This window comes from Tachyglossus aculeatus, chromosome 4 (genome assembly GCF_015852505.1).
Source record: "Tachyglossus aculeatus isolate mTacAcu1 chromosome 4, mTacAcu1.pri, whole genome shotgun sequence".
Lineage (NCBI taxonomy): Eukaryota > Metazoa > Chordata > Mammalia > Monotremata > Tachyglossidae > Tachyglossus > Tachyglossus aculeatus.
Window position 1 is genome coordinate 12,906,282 of NC_052069.1, and position 26,212 is coordinate 12,932,493.

Consider the following 26,212-nt stretch of genomic DNA (forward strand, 5'->3'; position numbering starts at 1 on the left):
CATGGGTTCAAATCCTGGCTCTGCCAATTGTCAGCTGTGTGACCTCGGGCAAGTCACTTAACTTCTCTGTGCCTCAGTTCCTTCATCTGTAAAATGGGGATTAAGATCGTGAGCCCCACGTGGGACAACCTGATCACTTTGTATCCTCCCCAGAGCTTAGAACAGTGCTTTGCACATAGTAAGTGCTTAACAAATGCCATTATTTTTATTATTATTATTAGTCTCAGCTTTGCCACTGCCTGCTGTGTGACTTGGGGTGGGCCACCTGACCTCTCCAGGCCTCAGTTTCCTTCTCTGGACATAAGACTCTATGTATTTATTTATTTATTTACTCTATTTTACTTGTACATATTTATTGTATTTATCTTATTTTGTTAATATGTTTTGTTTTGTTGTCTGTCTCCCCCTTCTAGACTGTGAGCCCGCTGTTGGGTAGGGACCGTCTCTATATGTTGCCAACTTGTACTTCCCAAGCGCTTAGTACAGTGCTCTGCACACAGTAAGCGCTCAATAAATATGATTGAATGAATGAATGAATGAATGGGAAATTACATTCGTTAGACTTTCACCTACTGTAAACAGTCTGAGTTGGAGTCACACCAACTAACATGTATTCTGAGCCAAGTAATTGGCATGGTATCATAAATAAAATAAGTCATTTTGCTAAAGCCTGATTTCATGCCTCATGGGATCAAGGTAATGATGATTCTGCAGTAAATGTTAATATGATCTGTAATTCTATTTATTTTGATGCTATTGACGCCTGTCTACTTGTTTTGTTTTGTTGTCTGTCTCCCCCTTCTAGACTGTGAGCCCGTTGTTGGGTAGGGATTGTCTCTATCTGTTGCCGAACTGGACTTTCCAAGCGCTTAGTACAGTGCTCTGCACACAGTAAGCGCTCAATAAATATGATTGAATGAATGAATGAAAAGACAGATTGTGAGCCTTGTAAGGGACAGGGACTCTGTCCAACTGATTACCTCATACTTACCCTAGCTCTTCGAATGTAATAAGGTTTTAATTAAAGCCATTATGATTATTTCTTTAATGCATCATCAAGTGATTAAATTTATATGCTTTTTTAGGAAAAATGTGAGAATATTTTTTACATGGTATGTGACAGAGTGGCAACTAAAAGTTGGGATTGTTCTCTAGCATGATTCTCAGGTGTGAAAAGATATCATCATGGGAGGGCTTCTTGTTTCCTTTAAACTTCAGTGAGGCCACGGAAAAAGCTTGAATTTCCATGGGCATCATAATAATTGTTACCTTTGTTAAGCGCTTACTAAGTGCCAGGCACTGCACTAAGCGTTGGGATGGATATAGACAGTCCCTGTCCCATGTGGGGCACACAGTCCCAATCCCCATTTTACCGATGAGGGAACTGAGGCCCAGAGAAGTGAGGTGGCTTGCCCAAGGTCACAAAGCAGACAAGTGGCAGAGCTAGGATTAGAACCCATGACCCGGCCTGGGCTCTATCCACTACTCCATGCTGCTTCTCCATGCCCTTGGCTGGTTGGCACACACTGGCCTCTCTTCACCAACAATGAGTAGTGGATGGGGAGGAATGGGGCACCTTTTCCTTCTTGCCCCTGCCTTCTTCCAGTGATTGTGGTATTTGTTACGTGCCTACTAGTTGCCAAGCACTGTACTAAGTGCTGGGGTGGATTCAAGATCATCAGGTCCCACATGGGGCTCACAGTCAAAGTAGGACGGAGAACAAGTCTTGAATCCCCATCCTGCAGATGAGGGAACTGAGGCACAGAGAAGTTAAGTGACGTGACGACGGTCACACTGCAGTAAGTGGCGGAGCCAAGATTAAAACTCAGGTCCTCTGGTTCCCAGGCTTGGGCTTTTTCCGCTAGTCCGTGTGTCTTCTTAGTCAATGAGGGAGGGAGGGGCAGGTGTTGACTGGTGCTGTATCTTGCCCCTCAGCTCACCAATAACTCTGCCCCAGAACCCCTTTGGCCACTGAGAACCGCAGGGATAATGGGGTTGATTATGTTCATTGATAATGATAATGATTGATAATTGATTATTATCAATAATTAATTCATTCATTGGTATTGAACGAAATGAACGAGGCCCTCCCTCTGCCCATCCGCCAAGCTAGCTCTCTTCCTCCCTTCAAGGCCCTGCTGAGAGCTCACCTCCTCCAGGAGGCCTTCCCAGACTGAGCCCCTTCCTTCCTCTCCCCCTCGTCCCCCTCTCCATCCCCCCCATCTTACCTCCTTCCCTTCCCCACAGCACCTGTATATATGTTTGTACATATTTATTACTCTATTTTACTTGCACATATCTATTCTATTTATTTTATTTTGTTAGTATGTTTGGTTTTGTTCTCTGTCTTCCCCTTTTAGACTGTGAGCCCACTTTTAGGTAGGGACTGTCTCTATATGTTGCCAACTTGTACTTCCCAAGCACTTAGTACAGTGCTCTGCACACAATAACTGCTCAATAAATACGACTGATTGATTGATTGATTGGGGTAAACGACTATGACAGGATTGGGTTGCTGCCATGATTGGAGTCTTACTCAGACACAAGTATAGCAACGCCACAGTCTCCCCGCCAAGAGGGCCGTGCCTTCCACTCTCAGGATCCCCCGCCTCACTTCCACTCTGGTCACTGTCTTTCGCCGAGCCTGATGGCTTCTCGATGACAGGCTGATTTTCTGGGCCTTCTTCCCTTCATCGGCGGATTTGGGCCGTGGTGATTTTAGTGAATCTGACGTTGAGGGTCTCAAATCCAACCCCACCAATTACTTCTTAGCCCTGTTCAAAACACAACTGAGGACTGACAATGTTGATTCTTCAGTTTCATTTCTTTTGTAGTCTTCAGAAGCCATATTTTCTAGGAGAAATTTGAGTGGTTTTTCTAGTTCTGAAACATGCCTTTCATTCCAAATGGTACTGTAGAAAGCAGTCTTTTGAAGAATATAAACAGTTTCCCTTTTAGACTGTGAGCCCACTGTTAGGTAGGGACTGTCTCTATATGTTGCCAACTTGTACTTCCCAAGCGCTTAGTACAGTGCCCTGCACACAGTAAGCGCTCAATAAATACGATTGATTGATTGATTGATTTAACAAAAACATCATTTTACATTTACCGCACTCTAATGAGAACTATGAAAGTGAGGATGTTTTCTGAAAGGCAGCAGATGTGTTAGGTAGCATTGTTCTCTGTTGTTTCCTGTTTTATCTTTTCCATCAATGAGTGTAATGGGAGAATATCTGTAGTGCTCAATGATATCTTCCACTGAATCAAATTTCTGAAAGACAGAAAAAATTCCATTGATTCTTAAAACACACATTTTGGGGGATTTCAGAGATGAAGTAAACAATTTAGGACACGAACATGATTTTAAATGAAGAATATATATTTCTCAATAGACTAACAAAAGTTTCAATCAAGAAAAGAATGTAAGGGAATGGAGTGGTTACTTGTTGGGGAAGAAATGGCGTCTCAGATTTGTTAGAGAACCTCTAACAGTGTGAACCTCAAAACATATTTCTCTTACTTGCACTGATCCAATGGACTGGAACTCCCTTCCTCCCAAAACCTGAACTCCAAAGCCCTCCCAAAATCCTTCCTCCTCTAACAAGCTACCTCGAACACTTAACATATTTATTTCTATCCATCCTCAGCATTTTCAAATATATGTTAGTCAATTTTTTTTAATGGTACTTGTTAAAATCTTACTATATGGCAGCGCTGTACTAAGCGCTGGGCTAGATGCAAGTGAATCAGGTTGGACACAGACCATGTCCCATATTGAGCTCATAATCTTAGTCCCTGGTCAACAGATGAGGTTACTGAGGCACAGAGAAGTGAAGTGACTTGCCCAAGGTCACACAGCAGAAAAGTGCCTGAACTGGGATTAGAACCCGGGTCTTTCTGACTCCTAGGCCTCTGGTCTAACCACTAGGCCACGCTGCTTCTCAACTGCAAGTTCAAATTGTTCTGATTACTTTATTTGAAAATATTTTCATGTCTGTCTTCCCAATTAGTCAGTGAGCCAGTCAATCATATTTATTGAGTGCTTACTCTGTACAGAGCAGTGTACTAAGTGCATGGGAGAGTACAGTATAATAATGTAGCAGACAAGTTCCCTGCCGAGGAGTTTACAGTCTAGAGGAGAAGACAGACATTAATATAAATAAAGTTTAAGCTCCTAGTAAGCAGGGAATATGTCACTTCTGTTCACATCCTACTAGACTGTAAACTCACTGTGGTCAGGGAATATGACTACTAATTCTGTTCATTCATTCATTCATTCATTCAATCGTATTTATTGAGCGCTTACTGTGTGCAGAGCACTGTACTAAGCGCTTAGGAAGAACAATATAGAGACGGTCCCTACCCAACAATGGCCTCACAATCTAGAAGGGGGAGACAGACAACAAAACAAAATATTTGGACAGGTGTCAAGTCATCAGAATAAATAGAAATAAAGCTAGATGCACATCATTAAGAAAATAAATAGAATAGTAAATATGTACAAGTAAAATAAATAGAGTAATAAAACTATACAAACATAATAATAAAGGCATTTATTATGCACTTACTATGTGCAAAGCACTGTTCTAAGCGCTGGAGAGGTTACAAGATGATCAGGTTGTCCCACGGCAGGCTCACAGTCTTAATTCCCATTTTACAGATGAGGTAACTGAGGCACAGAGAAGTTAAGTGACTTGCCCAAAGTCACACAGCTGACAATTGGCGGGGCCGGGACTTGAACTCATGACCTCTGACTCCAAAGCCCATGCTCTTTCCACTGAGCCATGCTGCTTCTCTTAAATACAGGTGCTGTGGGGAGGGGAAGGAGGTAGGGCGGGGGAGATGGGGAGGAGGAGAGGAAGGAGGGGGCTCAGTGTGGGAAGGCCTCCTGGAGGAGGTGAGCTCTCAGTAGGGCTTTGAAGGGAGGAAGAGAGCTAGCTTGGTGGATGTGCGGAGGGAGGGCATTCCAGGCCAGAGTGATGATGTGGGCTGGGGGTCGACGGCGGGACAGGTGAGAACGAGGCACGGTGAGGAGGTTAACGGCAGAGGAGCAGAGGGTGCGGGCTGGGCTGGAGAAGGAGAGAAGGGAGGTGAGGTAGGAGGGGGCGAGGGGATTGGCAGCCTTGAAGCCCAGGGTAAGCAGTTTTTTCCTGATGCGTAGGTTGACTGGTAGCCACTGGAGATTTTTGAGGAGGGGAGTAACATGCCCAGAGTGTTTCTGCACAAAGATGATCCGGGCAGCAGCGTGAAGTATAGACTGAAGTGGGGAGAGACAGGAGGATGGGAGATCAGAGAGGAGGCCGATGCAGTAATCCAGTTGGGATAGGATGAGAGATTGAACCAGCAGGGTAGCGGTTTGGATGGAGAGGAAAGGGCAGACCTTGGCGGTTTTGAGGAGGTGAGACCAGCAGGTTTTGGTGATGGATTGGATGTTAGGGGTGAATGAGAGAGCAGAGTCGAGGATGACACCAAGGTTGCGGGCTTGTGGGACAGGAAGAATGGTAGTGCCGTCTACAGTGATGAGAAAGTCAGGGAGAGGGCAGGGTTTGGGAGGGAAGATAAGGAGTTCAGTCTTGGACATACTGAGTTTTAGATGGCGAGCAGACATCCAGACGGAAGATGTCCTGAAGGCAGGAGGAGACACGAGCCTGAAGGGAGGGAGAGAGAGCAGGGGCAGAGATGTAGATTTTGGTGTCATCTGCGTAGAGATGATAGTTGAAGCTGTGGGAGCGAATGAGTTCACCAAGAGAGTAAGTGTAGATAGAGAAAAGGAGGGGACCAAGAACTGACCCTTGAGGAACCCCTACAGTAAGGGGATGGGAGGGGGAGGAGGAGCCCACAAAAGCGACTGAGAATGAACGGCCGGAGAGATAAGAGGAGAACCAGGAGAGGACGGAGTCTGTGAAGCCAAGGTTGGATAGCATTTTGAGGAGAAGGGGGTGCTCCACAGTGTCGAAGGCAGCTGAGAGGTCGAGGAGGATTAGGATAGAGTATGAGCTGTTGGATTTGGCAAGCAGGAGGTCATTGGTGACCTTTGAGAGGGCAGTTTCCGTGGAACGTAGGGGACGAAAGCCAGATTGGAGGGGGTCGAGGAGAGAGTTGGCTTTGAGGAGAGAGTTGGCATTGATTATTAAAAAGCATCAATTGATTCTACCTGTCTGCTAACAGAGTTTTGCAGCCAGGAGGGTGATACATTGCCGGTCTCCTGTGCAACTCGGACTGATTTATCAGATCACCTTGTATTTAACATGGAGCTTAACACAGTGCATTGGCATAGATTTAGTGCTTAATATTTCTTGCTGACTCCCTGCCTCCTGTCTCTCCCCACGCCAGTCCATACTTCACTTTGCTGCCTGGATCATTTGTCTGCAAAAACGTTCAGTCTATGTTTCCCCATTCCTCAAGAACTTTCAGCGGTTGCCCATCCACCTCCACCTGAAACAGAAACTCCTTTCTATAGGTTTTAAAGCACTCAATCACCTTATCCCCCCCCACCTCACCTTAATACTCTCCTACCAAAACCATTTCCGTATTTTTATGGAGAAAACTCTGGGGATCCACTACCGGAATGATTGCACATGGAGGTTTGGCGTTCTGGAAGAGATGTGTCCGTGGTGTCACCATGGGTTGGATGACTCCACAGCATAAGCCAAGGCAAGGTCTGAACAAATACCATAGTTATTATTCCTCATGCCTTGATTTCTGTCTCCAGACATTAGATCTTGCCTTATTCACACTTACATGTGCACTTGGAAAAACATTCCCTGATTTCCCAATAATGTTGTAGCATCATGGGAGAACAGATGAGACTTTAGATTCCTGTCCAAAAGGACTGTGTAGGATCTTGGCAGCCCTGATGATCAACACAAGTTCCCAGGAGTTTTTAGCTCTAACACCTTTCTTCTTGGCAATGACAATTGTGGTGGTATCTTAGGAGTCTTCAGTGTACCAGAGGTTGAGGAAAATTCTATACCTTTAGCTCTGAATTAAAGTCCCTTCTTGCTTGTAAATCTCAGCTATGTGCTCAGTAGGCCCTCAGACAATCAATCAATCAGTGGTATTCATTGAGCGCTTCCTGTGGGCAGAGCACTGTACTAAACACTTCATTACCACATCTACAGATCCAGGTCCTAACCATTTCTTCACAGCTTGGACTATGGTAGTGACTTCCTCAAAAACTCAAGCAAAGGCCATGCTGTTCCATTCTGGGAGGTTTTCTGTGGTGGAAAACAGGTTTAGAAATTCACTGAGGCATTACTCCCTTGACTTCCATCTTGTCTCTGATGAGGGTAGAGTCTTAACCATTCTCCAACTGTGCACTGCAAATAGGAAAGGGGTCTTGCAGATAGCTTCTTTGGAGGGGAGCCAAAGTCTCAATCCAGTGAAGAACAACAACAACATAATAATAATAATAATGGCATTTATTAAGCGCTTACTATGTGCAAAGCACTGTTCTAAGCGCTGGGGAGGTTACAAGGAGATCCGGTTGCCCCATGGGGGGTTCACAGTCTTAATCCCCATTTTACAGATTAGGGAACTGAGGCACAGTTAAGTGACTTGCCCAAAGTCACACAGCTGAAAATTGGCAGAGCTGGGATTCAAACCCATGACCCCTGACTCCAAAGCCCGTGCTCTTTCCACTGAGTCACGCTGTTTCTCTGCATAGCTCTGCTCTGCATAGCTCTGCATCTCTTTACCCCTTGATGTATCAACCCTGATTCTGTTGCTTATTCTGGTTTGCAACATTACAGCATATGTAGGATTCTTTATTCAACAAATCATGACCAACAGAAGGTGTTGACGGGGCATTCCTAAAACTCCGTGCTCTTTCCATCAAGCCATGCTGTTTCTAATCATATGAATAATAATATCTTGTCTTGTCTTATGCCATCGACTTGTCTTATGCCATCGACTCATCGTCGACCCATAGCAACGCCATGAACACATCTCTCCCAGAACGCCGAACTTCCATCTGCAATCATTGTGGTAGAGGATACATAGAGTTTTCTTGGTAAAAATACAGAAGTGGTTTACCACTGCCTCCTTCCGCACAGTAAATTTGAGTCTTTGCCGCTGCTGCCCAGCCCAGCTGAGTTTTGACTTGTAGCAGATGTCCCTCCACTCGCTAGCCACTGGCCAAGCTAGGAATGGAATGGATATAGTAACAATAATAATATTTGTTAAGCACTTACTCTGTGCCAAACACTGTTCTAAGTGCTGGGGTACATACAAGGTAGTCAGGTTGTCATTCATTCATTCATTTATTCATTCAATCGTATTTATTGAGCACTTACTGTGTGCAGAGCACTGTACTAAGCGCTTGGGAAGTACAAGTTGGCAACATATAGAGATGGTCCTTACCCAACAGCGGGCTTACATCTAGAAGGGAGAGACAGACAACGAAACAAAACATATTAACAAAATAAAATGAATAGAATAAATATGTACAAGTAAAATAAATAGAGTAATAAATACGTACAAACATATATACATATATACAGGTGCTGTGGGGAGGGGAAGGAGGTAAGGCAGGGGGATGGGAAGGGGGAGGAGGGGGAGAGGAAGGAGGGGGCTCAGTCCGGGAAGGCCTCCTGGAGGAGGTGAGCTCTCAGTAGGGCTTTGAAGGGAAGAAGAGAGCTAGCTTGGCAGATGTGCGGAGGGAGGGAATTCCGGGCCAGGGGAAGGACGTGGGCTGGGGGTCGATGGTGGGACAGGCGAGAACGAGGCACAGTGAGGAGGTTAGCAGCAGAAGAGCGGAGGGTGCGGGCTGGGCTGGAGAAGGAGAGAAGGGAGGTGAGGTAGGAGGGGGACGAGGGGATGGACAGCCTTGAAGCCGAGGGTGAGGAGTTTTTGCCTGATGTGTACGTTGATTGGTAGCCACTGGAGATTTTTGAGGAGAGGAGTAACACGCCCAGAGCGTTTCTGCACAAAGACGATCCTGGTAGTAGCATGAAGTATGGATTGAAGTGAGAAGGGAGAGAAGGATGGGAGATAGGAGAGGAGGCTGATGCAGTAATCCAGTCGGGATAGGATGAGAGAATGAACAAGCAGGGTAACAGTTTGGATGGAGAGGAAAGGGCAGATCTTGGCAATGTTGCGGAGGTGAGACTGGCAGGTTTTAGTGACGGCTTGGATGTGAGGGGTGAATGAGAGAGCGGAGTCAAGGATGACACCAAGGTTGCGGGCTTGTGAGACGGGAAGGATGGTAGTGCTGTCAACAGTGATGGGAAAGTCAGGGGGAGGGCAGGGTTTGGGAGGGAAGATAAGGTGTTCAGTCTTGGACATGTTGAGTTTTAGATGGTGGGCAGACATCTAGATGGAGATGTCCTGAAGGCAGGAGGAGACCCGAGCCTGGAGGGAGGGAGAAAGAGCAGGGGCAGAGATGTAGATCTGGGGGTCATCAGCGTAGAGATGATAGTTGAAGCCGTGGGAGTGAATGAGGTCACCAAGGGAGTAAGTGTAGATCGAGAACAGAAGGGGACCAAGCACTGAACCTTGGGGAACCCCGACAGTAAGGGGATGGGAGGGGGAGGAGGAGCCTGCAAAAGAGACTGAAAATGAACAACCGGAGAGATAAGAGGAGAACCAGGAGAGGACGGAGTCTGTGAAGCCAAGGTCAGATAGCGTGTTGAGGAGAAGGGGGTGGTCCACAGTGTCAAAGGCAGCTGAGAGGTCCAGGAGGATTAGGATAGAGTAGGAGCCGTTGGATTTGGCAAGCAGGAGGTCATTGGTGACCTTTGAGAGGGCAGTTTCCGTGGAATGTAGGGGACAGAAGCCAGATTGGAGGGGGTCGAGGAGACAGTTGGCATTGAGGAATTTGAGGCAGTGCGTGTAGATGACTCGTTCAAGGAGTTTGAAAGGAATGGTAGGAAGGAGATGGGGCGATAACTAGAAGGTGAGGTGGGATCAAGAGAGGGTTTTTTTAGGATGGGAGAGACATGGGCATGTTTGAAGGCAGAGGGGAAGGAACCAGTGGAGAGTGAGCAGTTGAAGATGAAAGTTAAGGAGGGGAGAAGGGACGGAGTGAGAGATTTCATAAGATGAGAGGGAATGGGGTCAGAAGCACAGGTGGAGGGAGTAGCACTTGAGAGGAAGCAGGAGAGCTCCTCTGAGGATACTGGTGGGAGAGTAGCAGAGAGGGTTGAGAGCCAGGGGGTTGGAGTAGTTGGGGGAGTGACTTTGGGGAGCTCAGACCTGATGGATTTAATTTTATTAATGAAGTAGGAGGCCAGATTGTTGGGGGTGAGAGAAGGAGGAGGGGGAGGAACAGGGGGACTGAGAAGGGATGATGGGCATGGATGTCAATTAGGGAGGAGAAATTGTTTTGTCTGGCAGAGGAGAGGGCAGAGGTAACGCAGGAAAGGATAAACTTGAAGTGAACGAGGTTGCCCCACGTGGGGCTCACAGGCTTAATCCCCATTTTACAGATGAGGAAACTGAGGCACAGAGAAGTGAAGTGGCCTGCCCAAGGTCACACAACAGACAAGTTTGAGAGCTGGGATTAGAACCAACGGCCTCAGACTCCCAAGCCCGTGCTCTTGTCACTAAGCCATGATCAATCAATCAATCAATCAATTGTATTTATTGAGCGCTTACTGTGTGCAGAGCACTGTACTAAGCACTTGGGAAGTACAAGTTGGCAACATATAGAGACAGTCCCTACCCAGCAGTGGGCTCACAGTCTAAAAGGGGGAGACAGAGAACAAAACCAAACATACTAACAAAATAAAATGAATAGAATAGATATGTACAAATAAAATAAATAAATAAATAAATAGAGCAATAAATATGTACAAACATATATACATATATACAGGTGCTGTGGGGAAGGGAAGGAGGTAAGATGGGGGGATGGAGAGGGGGACGAGGGGGAGAGGAAGGAAGAGGCTCAGTCTGGGAAGGCCTCCTGGAGGAGGTCAGCTCTCAGTAGAGCCTTGAAGGGAGAAAGACAGCTAGCTTGGCGGATGGGCAGAGGGAAGGCATCCCAGGCCCGGGGGATGACGTGGGCCGGGGGTCGATGGCGGGACAGGCGAGAACGAGGTACGGTGAGGAGATTAGCGGCAGGGGAGCGGAGGGTGCGGGCTGGGCTGGAGAAGGAGAGAAGGGAGGTGAGGTAGGAGGGGGCAAGGTGATGGACAGCCTTGAAGCCCAGGGTGAGTAGTTTCTGCCTGATGTGCAGATTGATTGGTAGCCACTGGAGATTTTTGAGGAGGGGAGTAACATGCCCAGAGCGTTTCTGGACAAAGATAATCCGGGCAGCAGCATGAAGTATGGATTGAAGTGGGGAGAGACACGAGGATGGGAGATCAGAGAGAAGGCTGATGCAGTAGTCCAGACGGGATAGGATGAGAGCTTGAACGAGCAGGGTAGCGGTTTGGATGGAGAGGAAAGGGCGGATCTTGGCAATGTTGAGGTCAGATAGCGTGTTGAGGAGAAGGGGGTGGTCCACAGTGTTGAAGGCAGTTGAGAGGTCGAGGAGGATTAGGATAGAGTAGGAGCCGTTGGATTTGGCAAGCAGGAGGTCATTGGTGACCTTTGAGAGGGCAGTTTCCGTGGAATGTAGGGGACGGAAGCCAGACTGGAGGGGGTCGAGGAGAGAGTTGGTGTTGAGGAATTCGAGGCAGTGTGTTTAGACAACTCGTTCAAGGAGTTTGGAAAGGAATGGTAGGAGGGAGATGGGGTGATAACTAGAAGGTGAGGTGGGGTCAAGAGAGGGTTTTCTTAGGATGGGAGAGACATGGGCATGTTTGAAGGCAAAGGGGAAGGAACCAGTGGAGAGTGAATGGTTGAAGATGGAAGTTAAGGAGGGGAGAAGTTAAGGAGGGGAAAAGGGATGGAGCGAGAGATTTCATGAGGCATTTCATGATATGCCTCTTCCTAAGTCTCCCTCCCATAGTCAAGACTGGTAGAGTACTGGGAACTCTCCTGGTGTGACCCTGAGAGGGGCAATAATAACATCATTATACCCAATATTAATAATGATAATGATGGCATTTATTAAGCGCTTTCTAAGAGAAGCAGTGTGGATCAGTGGAAAGATCACGGGCTTTGGAGTCAGAGATCAAGCGCTAGGGAGGTTACAAGGTGATCAGGTTGTCAATCAATCAATCATATTTATTGAGCGCTTACTGTGTGCAGAGCACTGTACTAAGCACTTGGGAAGTACAAGTTGGCAACATATAGAGACAGTCCCTACCCAGCAGTGGGCTCACAGTCTAAAAGGGAGAGACAGAACAAAACCAAACATACTAACAAAATAAAATAAAGTCTTAATTCTCATTTTACAGATGAGGGAACTGAGGCACAGAGAAGTGAAGTGACTTGCCCAAAGTCCCACAGCTGACAGTTGTCAGAGCTGGGATTTGAACCCATGACCTCTGACTCCAAAGCCCATGCTCTTTTCACTGAGCCATGCTGCTTGGTATGTATAAAGCATACTGTGAGCCCACTTCTAGACTGTGAGCCCACTGTTGGGTAAGGACCGTCTCTATGTGTTGCCAACTTGTACTTCCCAATCACTTAGTACAGTGCTCTGCACACAGTAAGCGCTCAATAAATACGATTGAATGAATGAATGAACATGGAGTGTGAAGCAGTTGTAATAAGTGCTAGTGAGAGTATAGCTGGAAGAAGGCACACCCTCGCTGTCCTTCAGAAACTTGATGATGATGATTGAGGTATTTGTTAAGCACTTAACTATGTGCCAGACTCTGTACTAAGCACTGGGGTGGATACAAGCAGATCGAGTTGAACACAGTCCCTGTCCTTTATGGAGCTCACAGTCTCAAGCCCCATTTTGCCAATGCGGTAACTGAGGCCCAAAAAGTGAAGTGACTTGCCCAAGGTCACACAATAGGAAAGTTACAATCTAATGGGATGGACAGTTGGATGAAAATATTTCCCAGAGTTGAAGCAGAAGCAAAAACAAGGAAATAGACAGAAGTGGCTCCAGTGGCTATCAGTCAACCTACGCATCAGGCAAAAACTCCTCACCCTGGGCTTCAAGGCTGTCCATCCCCTCGCCCCCTCCTACCTCACCTCCCTTCTGTCCTTCTCCAGCCCAGCCCACACCCTCCGCTCCTCTGCCACCGCTAACCTCCTCATTGTGCCCCTTTCTCGCCTGTCTAGCCGTCGACCCCCAGCCCACGTCGTCCCCCTGGCCTGGAATGCCCTCCCTCTGCACATCCGCCAAGCTAGCTCTCTTCCTCCCTTCAAAGCCCTACTGAGAGCTCACCTCCTCCAGGAGGCCTTCCCACACTGAGCCCCCTCCTTCCTCTTCCCCTCTTCCCCCTCCCCATCCCCCCGCCTTACCTCCTTCCCCTCCCCACAGCACCTGTATATATGTTTGTATGTATTTATTACTCTATTTATTAATTTTATTTGTACATATTTATTCTATTTATTTTATTCTGTTACTATGTTTTGTTTTGTTGTCTGTCTCCCCCTTCTAGACTGTGAGCCCACTGTTGGGTAGGGACCGTCTCTATATGTTGCCAACTTGTACTTCCCAATCAATCAATCAATCAATCAATAGTATTTATTGAGCACTTACTGTGTGCAGAGCACTGTACTAAGCACTTGGGAAGTACAAGTTGGCAACATATAGAGACGGTCCCTACCCAACAGCGGGCTCACAATCTAGAAGGGGGAGACAGAGAACAAAACAAAACATATTAACAAAATAAAATAAATAGAATAGATATGTACAAGTAAAATAAATAAATAAATAGAGTAATAAATACGTACAAACATACGTTTGTACATACAAAAATCCTGTTACTACTTCTTTAAAGTCAAGAAAAAAATTAGGGGAATAGCATGATTTTGCGTCTCTTCCTTTACTAGACGAAGCAGCATGGCATAGTGGATAGAGCACGGGTCTGAGTCAGGAGGTCATGGATTCTAATCCCGGCTCTGCTTGGCTGCTGTGTGACCTTGGGCAAGTCACCTCACTTCTGGGCCTCAGTTCCCTCATCTGTAAAATGGGGATTGAGATTGTGAGTCCCACGTGGGACAGGGACTCTGTGTAACGTGATTTGCTTGTGTCTACCCCAGTGCTTAGTAAAGTGCCTGGCACGGAGTAAGCGCATAACAGATACCGTTGTAATTATTACTTTGAAATAGCTTAGTACAGTGCTCTGCACACAGTAAGCGCTCAATAAATATGATTGAATGAATGAATGAAGTAGCAAGACTTTTAATGTTCACTGGAAAAGGAATTTAGAGATTTTTACAATGAACAGAAATGGAAAAAAAAAAAATGACTGGTAGTGAACCAAAGACCCCAGTTTTTTGTCATTATTCCTGGCTTTTTCAAGTGTGAAGGAAAGAGGAGCAAGAGATCATCTCTGTGAACAGTTCTGTGTTCACCTATATTTCAGAAAGCCAAATGTTCTCGCTTGATATTAATCTTCTATGAACAAAAGCCTGCTTTATATTCAAACTCCTCCTTTTTGTCTAGGATTATGCCGAAATAATGAATTAAATGTTAATTGTTTTTAACCATCTATTAAATGGATAGTGCTAGTAGAAAAGGGTAATTTTAACAGGTAGCAGCAGCCAGGAATGTTCAATTAGTCATCCTGTCATTTCTCATTATTTGACTCTAGTGTTTGGCCCTGTAGTAGAAATTTCACCCTAAGGAGTTTTGAATATAAAAAATAAGAATTTAATCATAATGTTTAAAGAAAATCTCTCCATCTTTCCAGTGGATAGCAAATGATGTCTTAAGACTCAGATGCTGGTTGGTATTTTTCTGTTTGGTTTATTAATTTAATAATAATAATAATAATAATGGCATTTATTAAGCACTTACTATGCACTGTTCTAAGCGCTGGGAAGGTTACAAGGTAATCAGGTTGTCCCACAGGGGGCTCACAGTCTTAATCCCTATTTTACAGATGAGGTAACTGAGGCACAGAGAAGTTAAGTGACTTGCCCAAAGTCACACAGCTGACAGTTGGCGGAGCCAGGGTTTGAACTCATGACCTCTGACTCCAAAGCCTGTTCCTTTAAATTTCCAAGAATATTTACCTACTCTATTCAAAAATTCTAAAGGCATTCAGTAACATTTGAGTTTTAAATATATGTTTCCTAGGAAAAGAACCATATAGTCCAGCAAAATAAGTACATTTTGCTTCTAATTAACTCTGACTTTTGAAGTCACAGTACTATCATCATCGATAGTATTTATTGAGCACTTATTGTATGCAGAGCACTGTACTAAAAAAAACGCTTGGGAGATTACATACAATAGAGTTGATAGATATGTTCCCTGCCTATAATGAGCTTATCATGAATGAGATTATCATGGAGAAAATGTAACAGTCTCCACTCAAGAAAAATCCTCTCTCAATTTCTCCCCACCAGGTTAATTCATTTACTGAATTTGTCTCATTCATTCATTCAATCGTATTTATTGAGCGCTTACTGTGTGCAAAGCACTGTACTGAGTGCTTGGGAGTGTACAGTATAACAATAAATAGACACATTCCCTGCCCATAACAGGCTTACATGGCTTTAAAGTGCCTGTCTTACCCTCCCTTTGTTCAGATAAGCACTTTCAGTTGACCCCAAGCACTTGTTTAGTGTTCTGCTATTTTAGACAACTCGGATGGCACCCTTTCTGCCACAGAACCAGTTCTCCTTTAAAAAAGGCTGCTTCTGTAGGTCACACTACAGACCTAGAAATTTTCGATTTGGAATGAAATGTGATGCTTCCTTATAGCCAATCTCTATCAAACTCCTAAGAGTCACAGTAGATTTCTTTAAACTCTACTTTCAATTTCTTTGTATCTGTGCATCGTTGAAATTCTGCCTATGTAGCAGAATTTGGATACCTGGATCAGTGTAGAAAATAGAAATCTCGTGTGTGTGTGTGTGTGTGTGTGTGTGTGTGTGTTTTGTGTGTGTATGTTTGTGTGTATGTATGGTTTCATAGAAGCAGCGTGGCTCAATGGAAAGAGCACGGGCTTGGGAGTCAGAGGTCATAGGTTCAAATCCCAGCTCCGCCGCTTGTCAGCTGTGTGACTTTGGGCTAGTCACTTCACTTCTCTGTGCCTCAGTTACCTCATCTGTAAAATGGGGATTAAGATTGTGAGCCCCACGTGGGACAACTGGATCACCTTGTATTCTCCCCAGTGCTAAGAACAGTGCTTTGCACATAGTAAGTGCTTAACAAATACAAAAATTATTATTATTATTATTATTATTGGGATAAGTAGTTCAAAACTTTGGTTTTTTTGAAATTCATCAGTTCATTAACGCCTTTGGTCCTGACTGCATTTGTAAATCACATTATTTTCTTAGTGAAGTAGCTAAAATTTCATATATTTCCTTCACGAGTGTCCCACTCTGCTAACCCCTACAAACCCATCAGTCATTTTTAGCACTTGGGAACCTATTTGTAGCTATACTCCGCACTTTTGTATATATATTGATCCAGTTTTACACTTAATTTTATCTTGAATATTTGTGAATCATTTTACATCTGTCTCCCCTGTAGGCTCCTTGTGGGCAGGGAATATGGGTCACTTCTTTACGTTGTGCTTTCCAAGAGCCTCGAATAAACTGTATATGAAATTTTAGTGAACAAGGCAAGGCATTGCACCTAGTGGGAAGTCAATACATGCTGTTACTATTAGAGATTTGTTCACTTTTCTTCATTTCCTAGACCTTTTAAAAGGCTAATCCCCTTCTGTGGGCTTCTCCAACTAATCCCTCATCTCCCCTACGCCCTCTCCTTTTCCCATCTATGCACTTGGATCTCTATTCTTTAAGCACTTGATATTCACTCTACCCTCTTCTCCCCCGGCACTTACGTACATATCTACAATTTATTTTAATGTCCGTCTCCTCATCCAGACTCTAAACTCTGTATGAATAAGGAGCATGTCTGTAGACTGTCTTGTATCATACTCTCCCAAGCACTTAGTACAGTGCTTTGCACACAATAAGTATTAATACATACCACTGAAGATCATGATTTTAGAGAAGCAGCGTCGCTCAGTGGAAAGAGCACAGGCTTTGGAGTCAGAGATCATGGGTTCAAATCGCAGCTCTGCCAATTGTCAGCTGTGTGACTTTGGGCAAATCTCTTAACTTCTCTGTGCCTCAGTTACCTCATCTGGAAAATGGGGATTAAGACTGTGAGCCCCATGTGGGACAACCTGATCACCTTTGTAACCTCCCCAGCGCTTAGAACAGTGCTCTACACATAGTAGGTGCTTAATAAATGCCATTATTATTATTATTATTTCCCAGGTAGAAATTGAGCCAATAGGTTAGTTCCCTTTGGATGTATCCATTTCAGTATCAGCCTAAGTAGAAGGTCCAGATCAAACCTATAAATGCTGTCTTCTTTAACTCTGAGTCAAGAGCGCACTTGTCCAGATCACTGTTTTCTATTTTGGGCCAGGGAAAAACTTTAAAATTTATGATGCCCAGGTTATTTGACTTTAAATTTCTGTCGATTGAAATCTATAAAGCTTTCTTACTCTGCCTATGAGCCCGGAAGCCCTAGATGGTTTCAGGACACTTTCTTAAACCCGCAAAAGTTGAAGGTTTAGCGAAATGCGAGAAACTGTCTTTCATTTTCATTTGTAACGAACAACCATACAGAGATCATTGACTAGGGTTCCATTTAAAACTAATTATAGCCCTGAAATTAAACCATGCTTGAGAGAAGTGGTTCTTTTTAAAACAAATGACTAATAACAAAGCTATTAGAATGACTTGGGTACAGCTTTGCAGAGCGCAATGTAATGATCCCAAGTGAAGCTGAGACAAATCATCCAACACATTATTTTTATGTTTGAGCATGCATAATGAATTACCGCTATATTCCGGGTAAGAGTAAGCAATAGAGTAAACTGAGCAATGGTATTTCACTTACCTCATCTCCTCTGAGCCCTGTGCCTAGGGCATACTGTTGGCTTCTCTCCAGAAAATGGATTTTGATATTGTAAACCTTGTTTTGATAAAGTAGGGCCAAAACGTAGGGCTCCGTCACTGACTTCTTTGAATAGTCTCTGACTAAAAATGTCCCATCCTGTGGTTTAATGAGTGACAACATTAATCAATCAATTAATCAATTGTATTTATTGAGCACTTACTGTGTGCAGAGCACTGTACTAAGTGCTGGGAAGTACATGTTGGCAACATATAGAGACGGTCCCTACCCAACAGTGGGCTCACAGTCGATTTAATAATTCCGTATTCTACACCGAGATGCAAATGACTCCCTCATAGACTGCAGATATAATGATAATCCATTTGAAAGTTCTAATCCTTTGGAAGACACAAATATTTTTACTCAGCCCCTTTTATTCCATGAAATAGATTCTGAACTGGGTTTGAGTGATACTCAGTTGTTTTATTTATTTTGGGGGGGTGGTGTAATCTTAAATAATAGTCATCGATGAGAAAAGTAAGAATATTTGAAAAGGGAAAAAGATGGTTCTCAAGATGAGCCATTGATCCCAACTAGAGTATTTCAGGAAAAATGCATTTATTCAAATGATTCCCAAATGTCTGCTGTCATGTAGAGTTAACCAGAGTCTTCACACACCCATGTTTAATTTTAACAACAACAACCTGGAACTTTTTCTACCATGGTAGAGAAAGTGATCTCCTCGAGAGAGACGTCAAGGTTCACACTAGTTTTCTTCATGTATTGTATTATATATTTATTTCCTGTGATGTCTTATCATGATTACTTTTCCAGGGAGTCCTCCTTGACTAATCTCTCATCTCCCCATCCTATTCTCCCTCTCTACTGTATCACCTCTGGACTTGAGTCCGTATCCCCTAAGCACCTAGATCCTCACCTTGCCCCCCACCTCCACAGCACTTACGTACATATATTTATACTTATTTGGCTCCCCTACCTATACTTTATTTTAATAACCAGCTCCCTGCCTAGATTGCAAGGTTTTTGAGGTCAGGGATTTTGTGTCCTTATTCTATAGTACACATTGATTCTTTTGAAATGTGGTGATGGAGAAGGCTTTTGCGAATACCATGGACTTCCTGAAAGACAAACAAATGGAATTTAGAGCAAATTAAACCGAAGTGGTCTTTGGAAGGCCAAATGACTCGACTTAGGTTAGCATATGTTGGACACATCACTGGGAGGACTAATTCTCTGGGGAAGACACTAATGCTAAGAAAAGTTCAGGGAAAACGTGGAAGAGGCAGACTGGCAGCTAGATGGATAGAGACCATAGCAACGATAATGGAAGAACCATTAGAAAGGTTGCAGATTATGGCAGAAGACAGGACGTTCTGGAGAAAATATATCTACGGATTTGCTATGAATCAGAAACTACTCCACGGCACTTAATAATAATAATAACAACTCTGTAGTACTCTCCCAAGCCTTAATACAGTGCTTTGATACAGTAAGTGTTCAACAGATACCATCAATTGATTGTTTGATTGTTTAGAAATCACCGCACTTACTGCCTGTGTTACTGATAGTCCCAGGCATTGCAGTATTCCACAGGGATTCTTTTCATCATCGTTATCATCAAAGGTATTTTTTTGTGTGCTTACTGTATGCAGAGCACTGTACTAAGTGCTTGGGAGAATTCATTACAATACAGTCGGTAAATATAATAATAATTGTGGTATTTATTAAGCACTTACTAAGTGCCAAGCATGTTCCTTGTCCACAAGGAGCTTAGAATCAAGGGAGGGAAACAGACATTAATATACAAAAATTATGTGTAATTGTTAGATTTGTACATGAGGTCAACAGTTTATTGCAGTTTTGACAAACCTGGCATTTGCCAGGTATGGCGGTCATTAAAAAGAATCAGTGCTATTCATTGAGCACTTACCGTGGGCAGAACATTGTACTAAACGCTCAGAAGAGCACAATATAACAGAATTAGTAGATATATTCTCTGCCCAGAATAAGAAGAAAATTGAAGGTCAAGAAATAAGAAGGAGATCCTTGTTGTCCGGTTATTGTTGTCCAGCTCCAATTATTCCAGGGAGCCTGTAATTTTACTCCTGTGATCACCACTTCACCGTTAGATTGTATTTTGAATAAGATACTTTGGGAATCATAAGGCATCAGCTTTATAGGAAACACAGAAGCTAAATTTAGTGTTTCTGAAGGGAAGGGTTTGCTAGAAACAGTGTAACCTCACTGCTTATCCAAAGACAATCTTTGAATGATTATTCTAACAGATATTATCCTTTGAAAATCTTCCTTCCATTCATTCATGTTTCCTTTTTAGCCCTTACCAGGTTCTGATTCTGAGAGAAGTAATTGTTCTGCCACATTAATATATTTCCAAATGGTTATGAAAAATAGTTCTTTCACACTCAGGTAACCCTGGGGGTAACCCAGTTCTCCTGAGAACTGTATTCTTATTTATATTGAGTTTTCCTGAGCCTTTCTCACCTACATACGAAGATGATTGATTTTACGAAGATGATTGATTTTATGGGATTATGATTCAGCAGACTGACGGCAAGAGATTATATTCTGTTTTGGGCAGGTGGCTAATATTCTCCAGATACTGATAAGACTGTAACGTTTACATGTCCCCTTGTTGTTTTCATTCTTTTCCACCAATTGGAAAAGACATTTCATGTTGTTCCTTGCAGTTTATTGTTTAGGTTTCCAATTTCCCTTCCCACCTTCCTTACAGTCCCAGTCCACCCCTCTCCCCACTTCCCGGTCTCCCTCAAGGTTTTGTTTTAACCTCCTGCCTTCTGGGATTAAAGGGGAAGGGAAGTTTAGCATTTCCCCAAATGCTATCTAATTGCCCCTTGGAGGGTACAACCTCAAAGGGGATTTTGTAGGAGGAATGCTTAGTGCCTGGACCACCTGTGACCAGAATTTTATGAAGCACAGGAATTGTTTAAAGGATTGGGGGATGCGGAAAGACACGACCCAGGCAAGGCAGCCACTAGAAATAAAGGCTTTTCCCCTCCCACACTCTTCAGAAATTGCTTCACAGCATGTGCCATTCCTTGTTTCCTGCTTCCAGTGACCATATTTTCCCCCCGCCTAAAGAGGGACCAGGTAGGAACCAGGGGTCAAGATTAGGTGGTTGTGGGGGAAGAAGGTAGGAAAGAGAGAAAGGTGGACAGAGGGAGAAAGAAGGAAAGGTAAGTGAGAGAAAGGGAGGCAGGTGGGGTAACTGACACTCACAGAAGAAATAAAGTCCTCTAGAATGTAAACTCGCTGTGGGCAGGGAACGTGCCTGTTTATTGTTATATCGGACTCTCCCAAGTGCTGAGTACAGTATTTTGCACCCCGTAAATGCTCAATAAATATTCATTCATTCATTCAATCGTATTTATTGAGCGCTTACAGTGTGCAGGGCACTGTACTCGGTGCTTGGGAAGTATAAGTTGGCAACATATAAAGACGGTCCCTACCCAACAATGGGCTCACAGTCTAGACGGGGAGACAGACAACAAAACAAAATGTGTAGACAGGTGTCAAAGTCATCAGAACAAATAGAATTAAATATGACTGACTGGCTGACAAAATAGAAATGCACACAGAGTTATGTATTCCCCAAGGAAGTCTTTGCTCCAGAAGAGGTCAGAAGGGATACAGGAAGTAATAATAATAATAATAATGGTATTTGTTAAGGGCGTACTGTCAATCAATCAATCAATCAATCGTATTCATTGAGCGCTTACTGTGTGCAGAGCACTGTACTAAGCGCTTGGGAAGTACAAGTTGGCAACATATAGAGACAGTCCCTACCCAACAGTGGGCTCACAGTCTAGAAGGGGGAGACAGAGAACAAGCGCTGGGGAGGTTACAAGGTGATCAGGTTGTCCCACAGGGAGCTCACAGTTTTAATCCCCATTTTACAGATGAGGTAACTAAAGCCCAGAGAAGCCAAGTGACTTGCCCAAAGTCACACAGCTGACAATTGGTGGAGCCGGGATTTGAACCCATGACCTCTGACTCCAAAGCCTGTGCTCTTTCCACTGAGCCACGCTGTGTGGCATTCCCCTGGGGCAGCTCTGCCTTTGACTGGTCACCTGTTCTGAGAGGAGCCCTTACTGCTGTGCTCACAGTCGTCTTGGGCATTTGGTCCCTGGGATTTCCTGGCCCCTGGTGGACCGCTCCGAAGGCACCGGGATGGCTTCAAGGCAGCGGCCCAGGGCGCGGCACCCGACAGGACAACTGTAGGTGACTGTCACACCTGCCCACAGTCAGACCCTCCCTGGTTCCCCTCTGGACTGTAAGCTCGTTGTGGGCAGGAAACGTGTCTACCACATTCTGTTATATTGCTCTCGCCCAAGCACTTAGTACGGTGCTCTGCACACAGGAAGCGCTCAGTAAATGTGACTGATTGATTCCTCTGGTCCTAATCCGGTTGGCAGATGGGGGTCAGGATTTGAGGGCTGTCCCACCCAATGTGGGACGTCTGGTCACCGTAGGTGTGTGCCGTCGGTAGAAATGGGAAACGGGGAAATAGAGGATGGGCCTGAGAGGCAGAAGGACCCGGGTTCTAATCCCGGCTCTGCCATTTGTCTGCTGTGTGACATTCATTCATTCAATTGTATTTATTGAGTGCTTACTGTGTGCGGAGCACTGTACTAAGCGCTTGGGAAGTACAAGTTGGAAACATATAGAGACGGTCCCTACCCAACAGTGGGCTCACAGTCTAGAAGTCTGTTCCAAGACTGTTCCAAGAAGTGACTTAGGCAAGTCACTTCACTTCTCTGGGTCTCAGTTACTTCATTTGGAAAATGGGGATTAAGACTGTGAGCCCAGTGGGACAGGGATTGTGTCCAACTTGATTACCTTATATCCATCCCAGTGCTTAGTACAGTTCCTGGCACATAGTAAAAGCTTAACAAATACCACAAATATCATTATTATTATTAGTAGTAGTAGTAGTAAATGAGAATAATAATACTAATGATGGTTTTTGTTCATTCATTCATTCATTCAATCGTATTTATTGAGCGCTTACTGTGTGCAGAGCACTGTACTAAGCACTTGGGAAGTACAAGTTGGCAACATATAGAGACGGTCCCTACCCAACAGCGGGCTCACAATCTAGAAGGGGGAGACAGACAACATAACAAAACATGTGGACAGGTGTCAAGTTGTCAGAACAAATAGAATTTGTTAAGCACTTACTATGTGCCAGGCTCTGTACTAAGTGCAAATTGGGTTGGACACAGTCTCTGTCCCATGTGGGACTCATGTTCTGAATCCCCATTTTACAGATGAGGGAACTGAGGCCCAGAGAAGTGAATTGACTTGCCCAAGGTCACACAGCGGACAAAAGGAGAAACTGGAATTAGAACCCTTAACCTGGAAAGAGCAAGAGCAGGGGAAAGTGCTCAGTGGAAAGAGCATGGGCTTGGGAGCCAGAGGTCATTTATTCTAATCCTGGCTTCGCCATTTGTCAGCCGTGTGACTTTGGGCAAGTCACTTAACTTCTCTGGGCCTCAGTTACCTCATGGGATTAAGACTGTGAGCCTCACGTGGGACAACCTGATCACCTTGTATCCCCCCCAACGCTTAGAACAGTGCTTTGCACATAGTAAGTGCTTAATAAATGCCATCATCATTATTATTATCATTATGACCTTCTGATTCCCAGGCCCGTGCTCTAATAATAATAATAATAATAATAATTGCATTTATTAAGCACTATGTGCAAAGCACTGTTCTAAGCGCTGGGGAGGTTACAAGGTAATCAGGCTCACAGTCTTAATCCCCATTTTCCAGATGAGGTACCTGAGGCACAGAGAAGTTAAGTGATTTGCCCAAAGTCACACAGCTGACAATTGGCGGAGCAGGGATTTGAACCCATGACCTCTGACTCCACAGCCTGTGCTCTTTCCCTGTATATATGTATATATGTTTGTACATATTTATTACTCTATTTATTTATTTATTTATTTTACTTGTACATATCTATTCTGTTTATTTTATTTTGTTAGTATGTTTGGTTTTGTTCTCTGTCTCCCCCTTTTAGACTGTGAGCCCACTGTTGGGTAGGGACTGTCTCTATATGTTGCCAACTTGTACTTCCCAAGCGCTTAGTACAGTGCTCTGCACACAGTAAGCGCTCAATAAATACGATTGATTGATTGATTGATTGATTTCCACTGAGCCACACTGCTTCTCTATCCACTACACCAGAAACGGCACTGTGGCCCTTTAAGGGGCACGGAGAAGCCTTGAAAGGAAGTAATGAAGGCAGTTAGGTTCCCAGATGTGTTTCATTAGATCCACTCTAATTTCATAGATTTGGGTTCTCCACTCTGTTTTTTCTTTGAACCTGGCCCTGCATCTTTAGTTTTCGCTCCCCAAAGATGTTTGTTGTTTTAAATATTGACTGAATTGGTACGTCATCATCCCTACCTAAGAGCTTTAGGATGGGCAATTTCTACCAACTCTCTTATACTGTACTCTCCCAAGTGCTTAGTACAGTGTTCTGCACACGGTAAGTGCTCAATAAATACAATCGATTGATTGATTGATGGGCTCTTGACAGGTCTCTACTAAGGAGTAAGAAGATAGAATAAGTAAGAATATCTATAATTCTATTTATTTACATTGATGCTATTGATGCCTGTCCATTTGCTTTGTTTTGTTTTGTTGTCTGTCTCCCCCCGTCTAGACTGTGAGCCCGTTGGGTAGGGATTGTCTCTATTGGTTGTGGAATTGTACTTTTCAAGTGCTTAGTACAGTACTCTGCACACAGTAAGCGCTCAATAAATATTGAATGAATGAATGAAAGACAGAAAGGATAATAAAGTGGGACTCTGGTATAGAGGGAGAAAATAAGCAGAGGAAGGGAGAGATAATGAAGGAAACTTTTCTTTGTTCACCTTTGTCTTTTATGTTGTTTTGTATTTATGTGATTTCACTTTCCTACTATGTCTGTCTTCAAGTCCTTCACCATCTAAAAGTTAGACTGTGAGTTCCTGGAAGGCCAAGAAGTGTGTCTAACTCTTGACTGGGTAAATTTTTCTCAGCATTGAACTTTGTGCATAGTAAGCACTTAATAAATGCCTTTATTTATTTGAAACAGACTAATCCCTTTATTTTCCCTATAGTAAGCGCTTAATAAATGCCATTATTAACTACTCCTTTGACTATGTGCCCTTTAAGTACTTTGATCCTTACTTCAGCTCCTCAGTAGTTATATTTTTATACTCTACTATCTCCCCTATCCTTAATCTACTTTAATCTCTGTCTCCCGTACTATTCATTCATTCATTCAGTCGTATTTATTGAGCGCTTACTGTGTGCAGAGCACTGTACTAAGCACTTGGGAAGTACAAGTTGGCAAAATATAGAGACGGTCCCTACCCAACAGCAGGCTCACAGTCTAGAAGGGGGGGGACAGACAACAAAACAAAACATAGTAACAAAATAAAATAAATAGAATAAATATGTACAAGTAAAATAAATAGAGTAATACATACGTACAAACATATATACATATATACAGGTGCTGTGGGGAGGGGAAGGAGGTAAGGCAGGGGGGATGGGGAGGGGGAGGAGGGGAAGAGGAAGGAGGGGGCTCAGTCTGGGAAGGCCTCCTGGAGGAGGTGAGCTCTCAGTAGGGCTTTGAAGGGAGGAAGAGAGCTAGCTTGGTGGATGTGCGGAGGGAGGGCATTCCAGGCCAGGGGGAGGACATGGGCCGGGGGTCGACGGTGGGACAGGCGAGAACAAGGCACAGTGAGGAGGTTAGCGGCAGAGGAGCGGAGGGTGCGGACTGGGCTGGAGAAGGAGAGAAGGGAGGTGAGGCAGGAGGGGGCAGGTGATGGACAGCCTTGAAGCCGAGAGTGAGGAGTTTCTACCTGATTCATAGGTTGATTGGTAGCCACTGGAGATTTTTGAGGAGGGGAGTAACATGCCCAGAACGTTTCTGCACAAAGACGATCCAGGCAGCAGCGTGAAGTACGGACTGAAGTGGGGAGAGACAGGAGGATGGGAGATCAGAGAGGAGGCTGATGCAGTAGTCCAGACGGGATAGGATGAGAGCTTGAACCAGCAGGGTAGCGGTTTGGATGGAGAGGAAAGGGTGGATCTTGGCAATGTTGCGGAGGTGAGACCAGCAGGTTTTGGTGACGGATTGGATGTGAGGGGTGAATGAGAGAGCGGAGTCAAAGATGACACCAAGGTTGCGGGCTTGTGAGACGGGAAGGATGGTAGTGCCGTTAACAGTGATGAGAAAGTCAGGGAGAGGGCAGGGTT

At 44.3% G+C, this 26,212-nt stretch overlaps 1 protein-coding gene across 1 annotated transcript in view; it reads right to left on the reverse strand.

The window, feature by feature from the left end:
* Positions 1–3,115: 3,115 nt before the first annotated feature.
* CLNK (cytokine dependent hematopoietic cell linker) overlaps positions 3,116–26,212 on the reverse strand; it is an 87,983-nt gene continuing 64,886 nt past the window's right edge. Inside the window, exons 11-12 of the mRNA XM_038744933.1 lie at positions 17,894–18,049; positions 3,116–3,271 (exon numbers count right to left, since the gene is read on the reverse strand). Of these exons, the coding sequence (XP_038600861.1) occupies positions 3,116–3,271; positions 17,894–18,049 (312 nt within the window). The remainder of the gene's footprint in view (positions 3,272–17,893; positions 18,050–26,212) is intronic.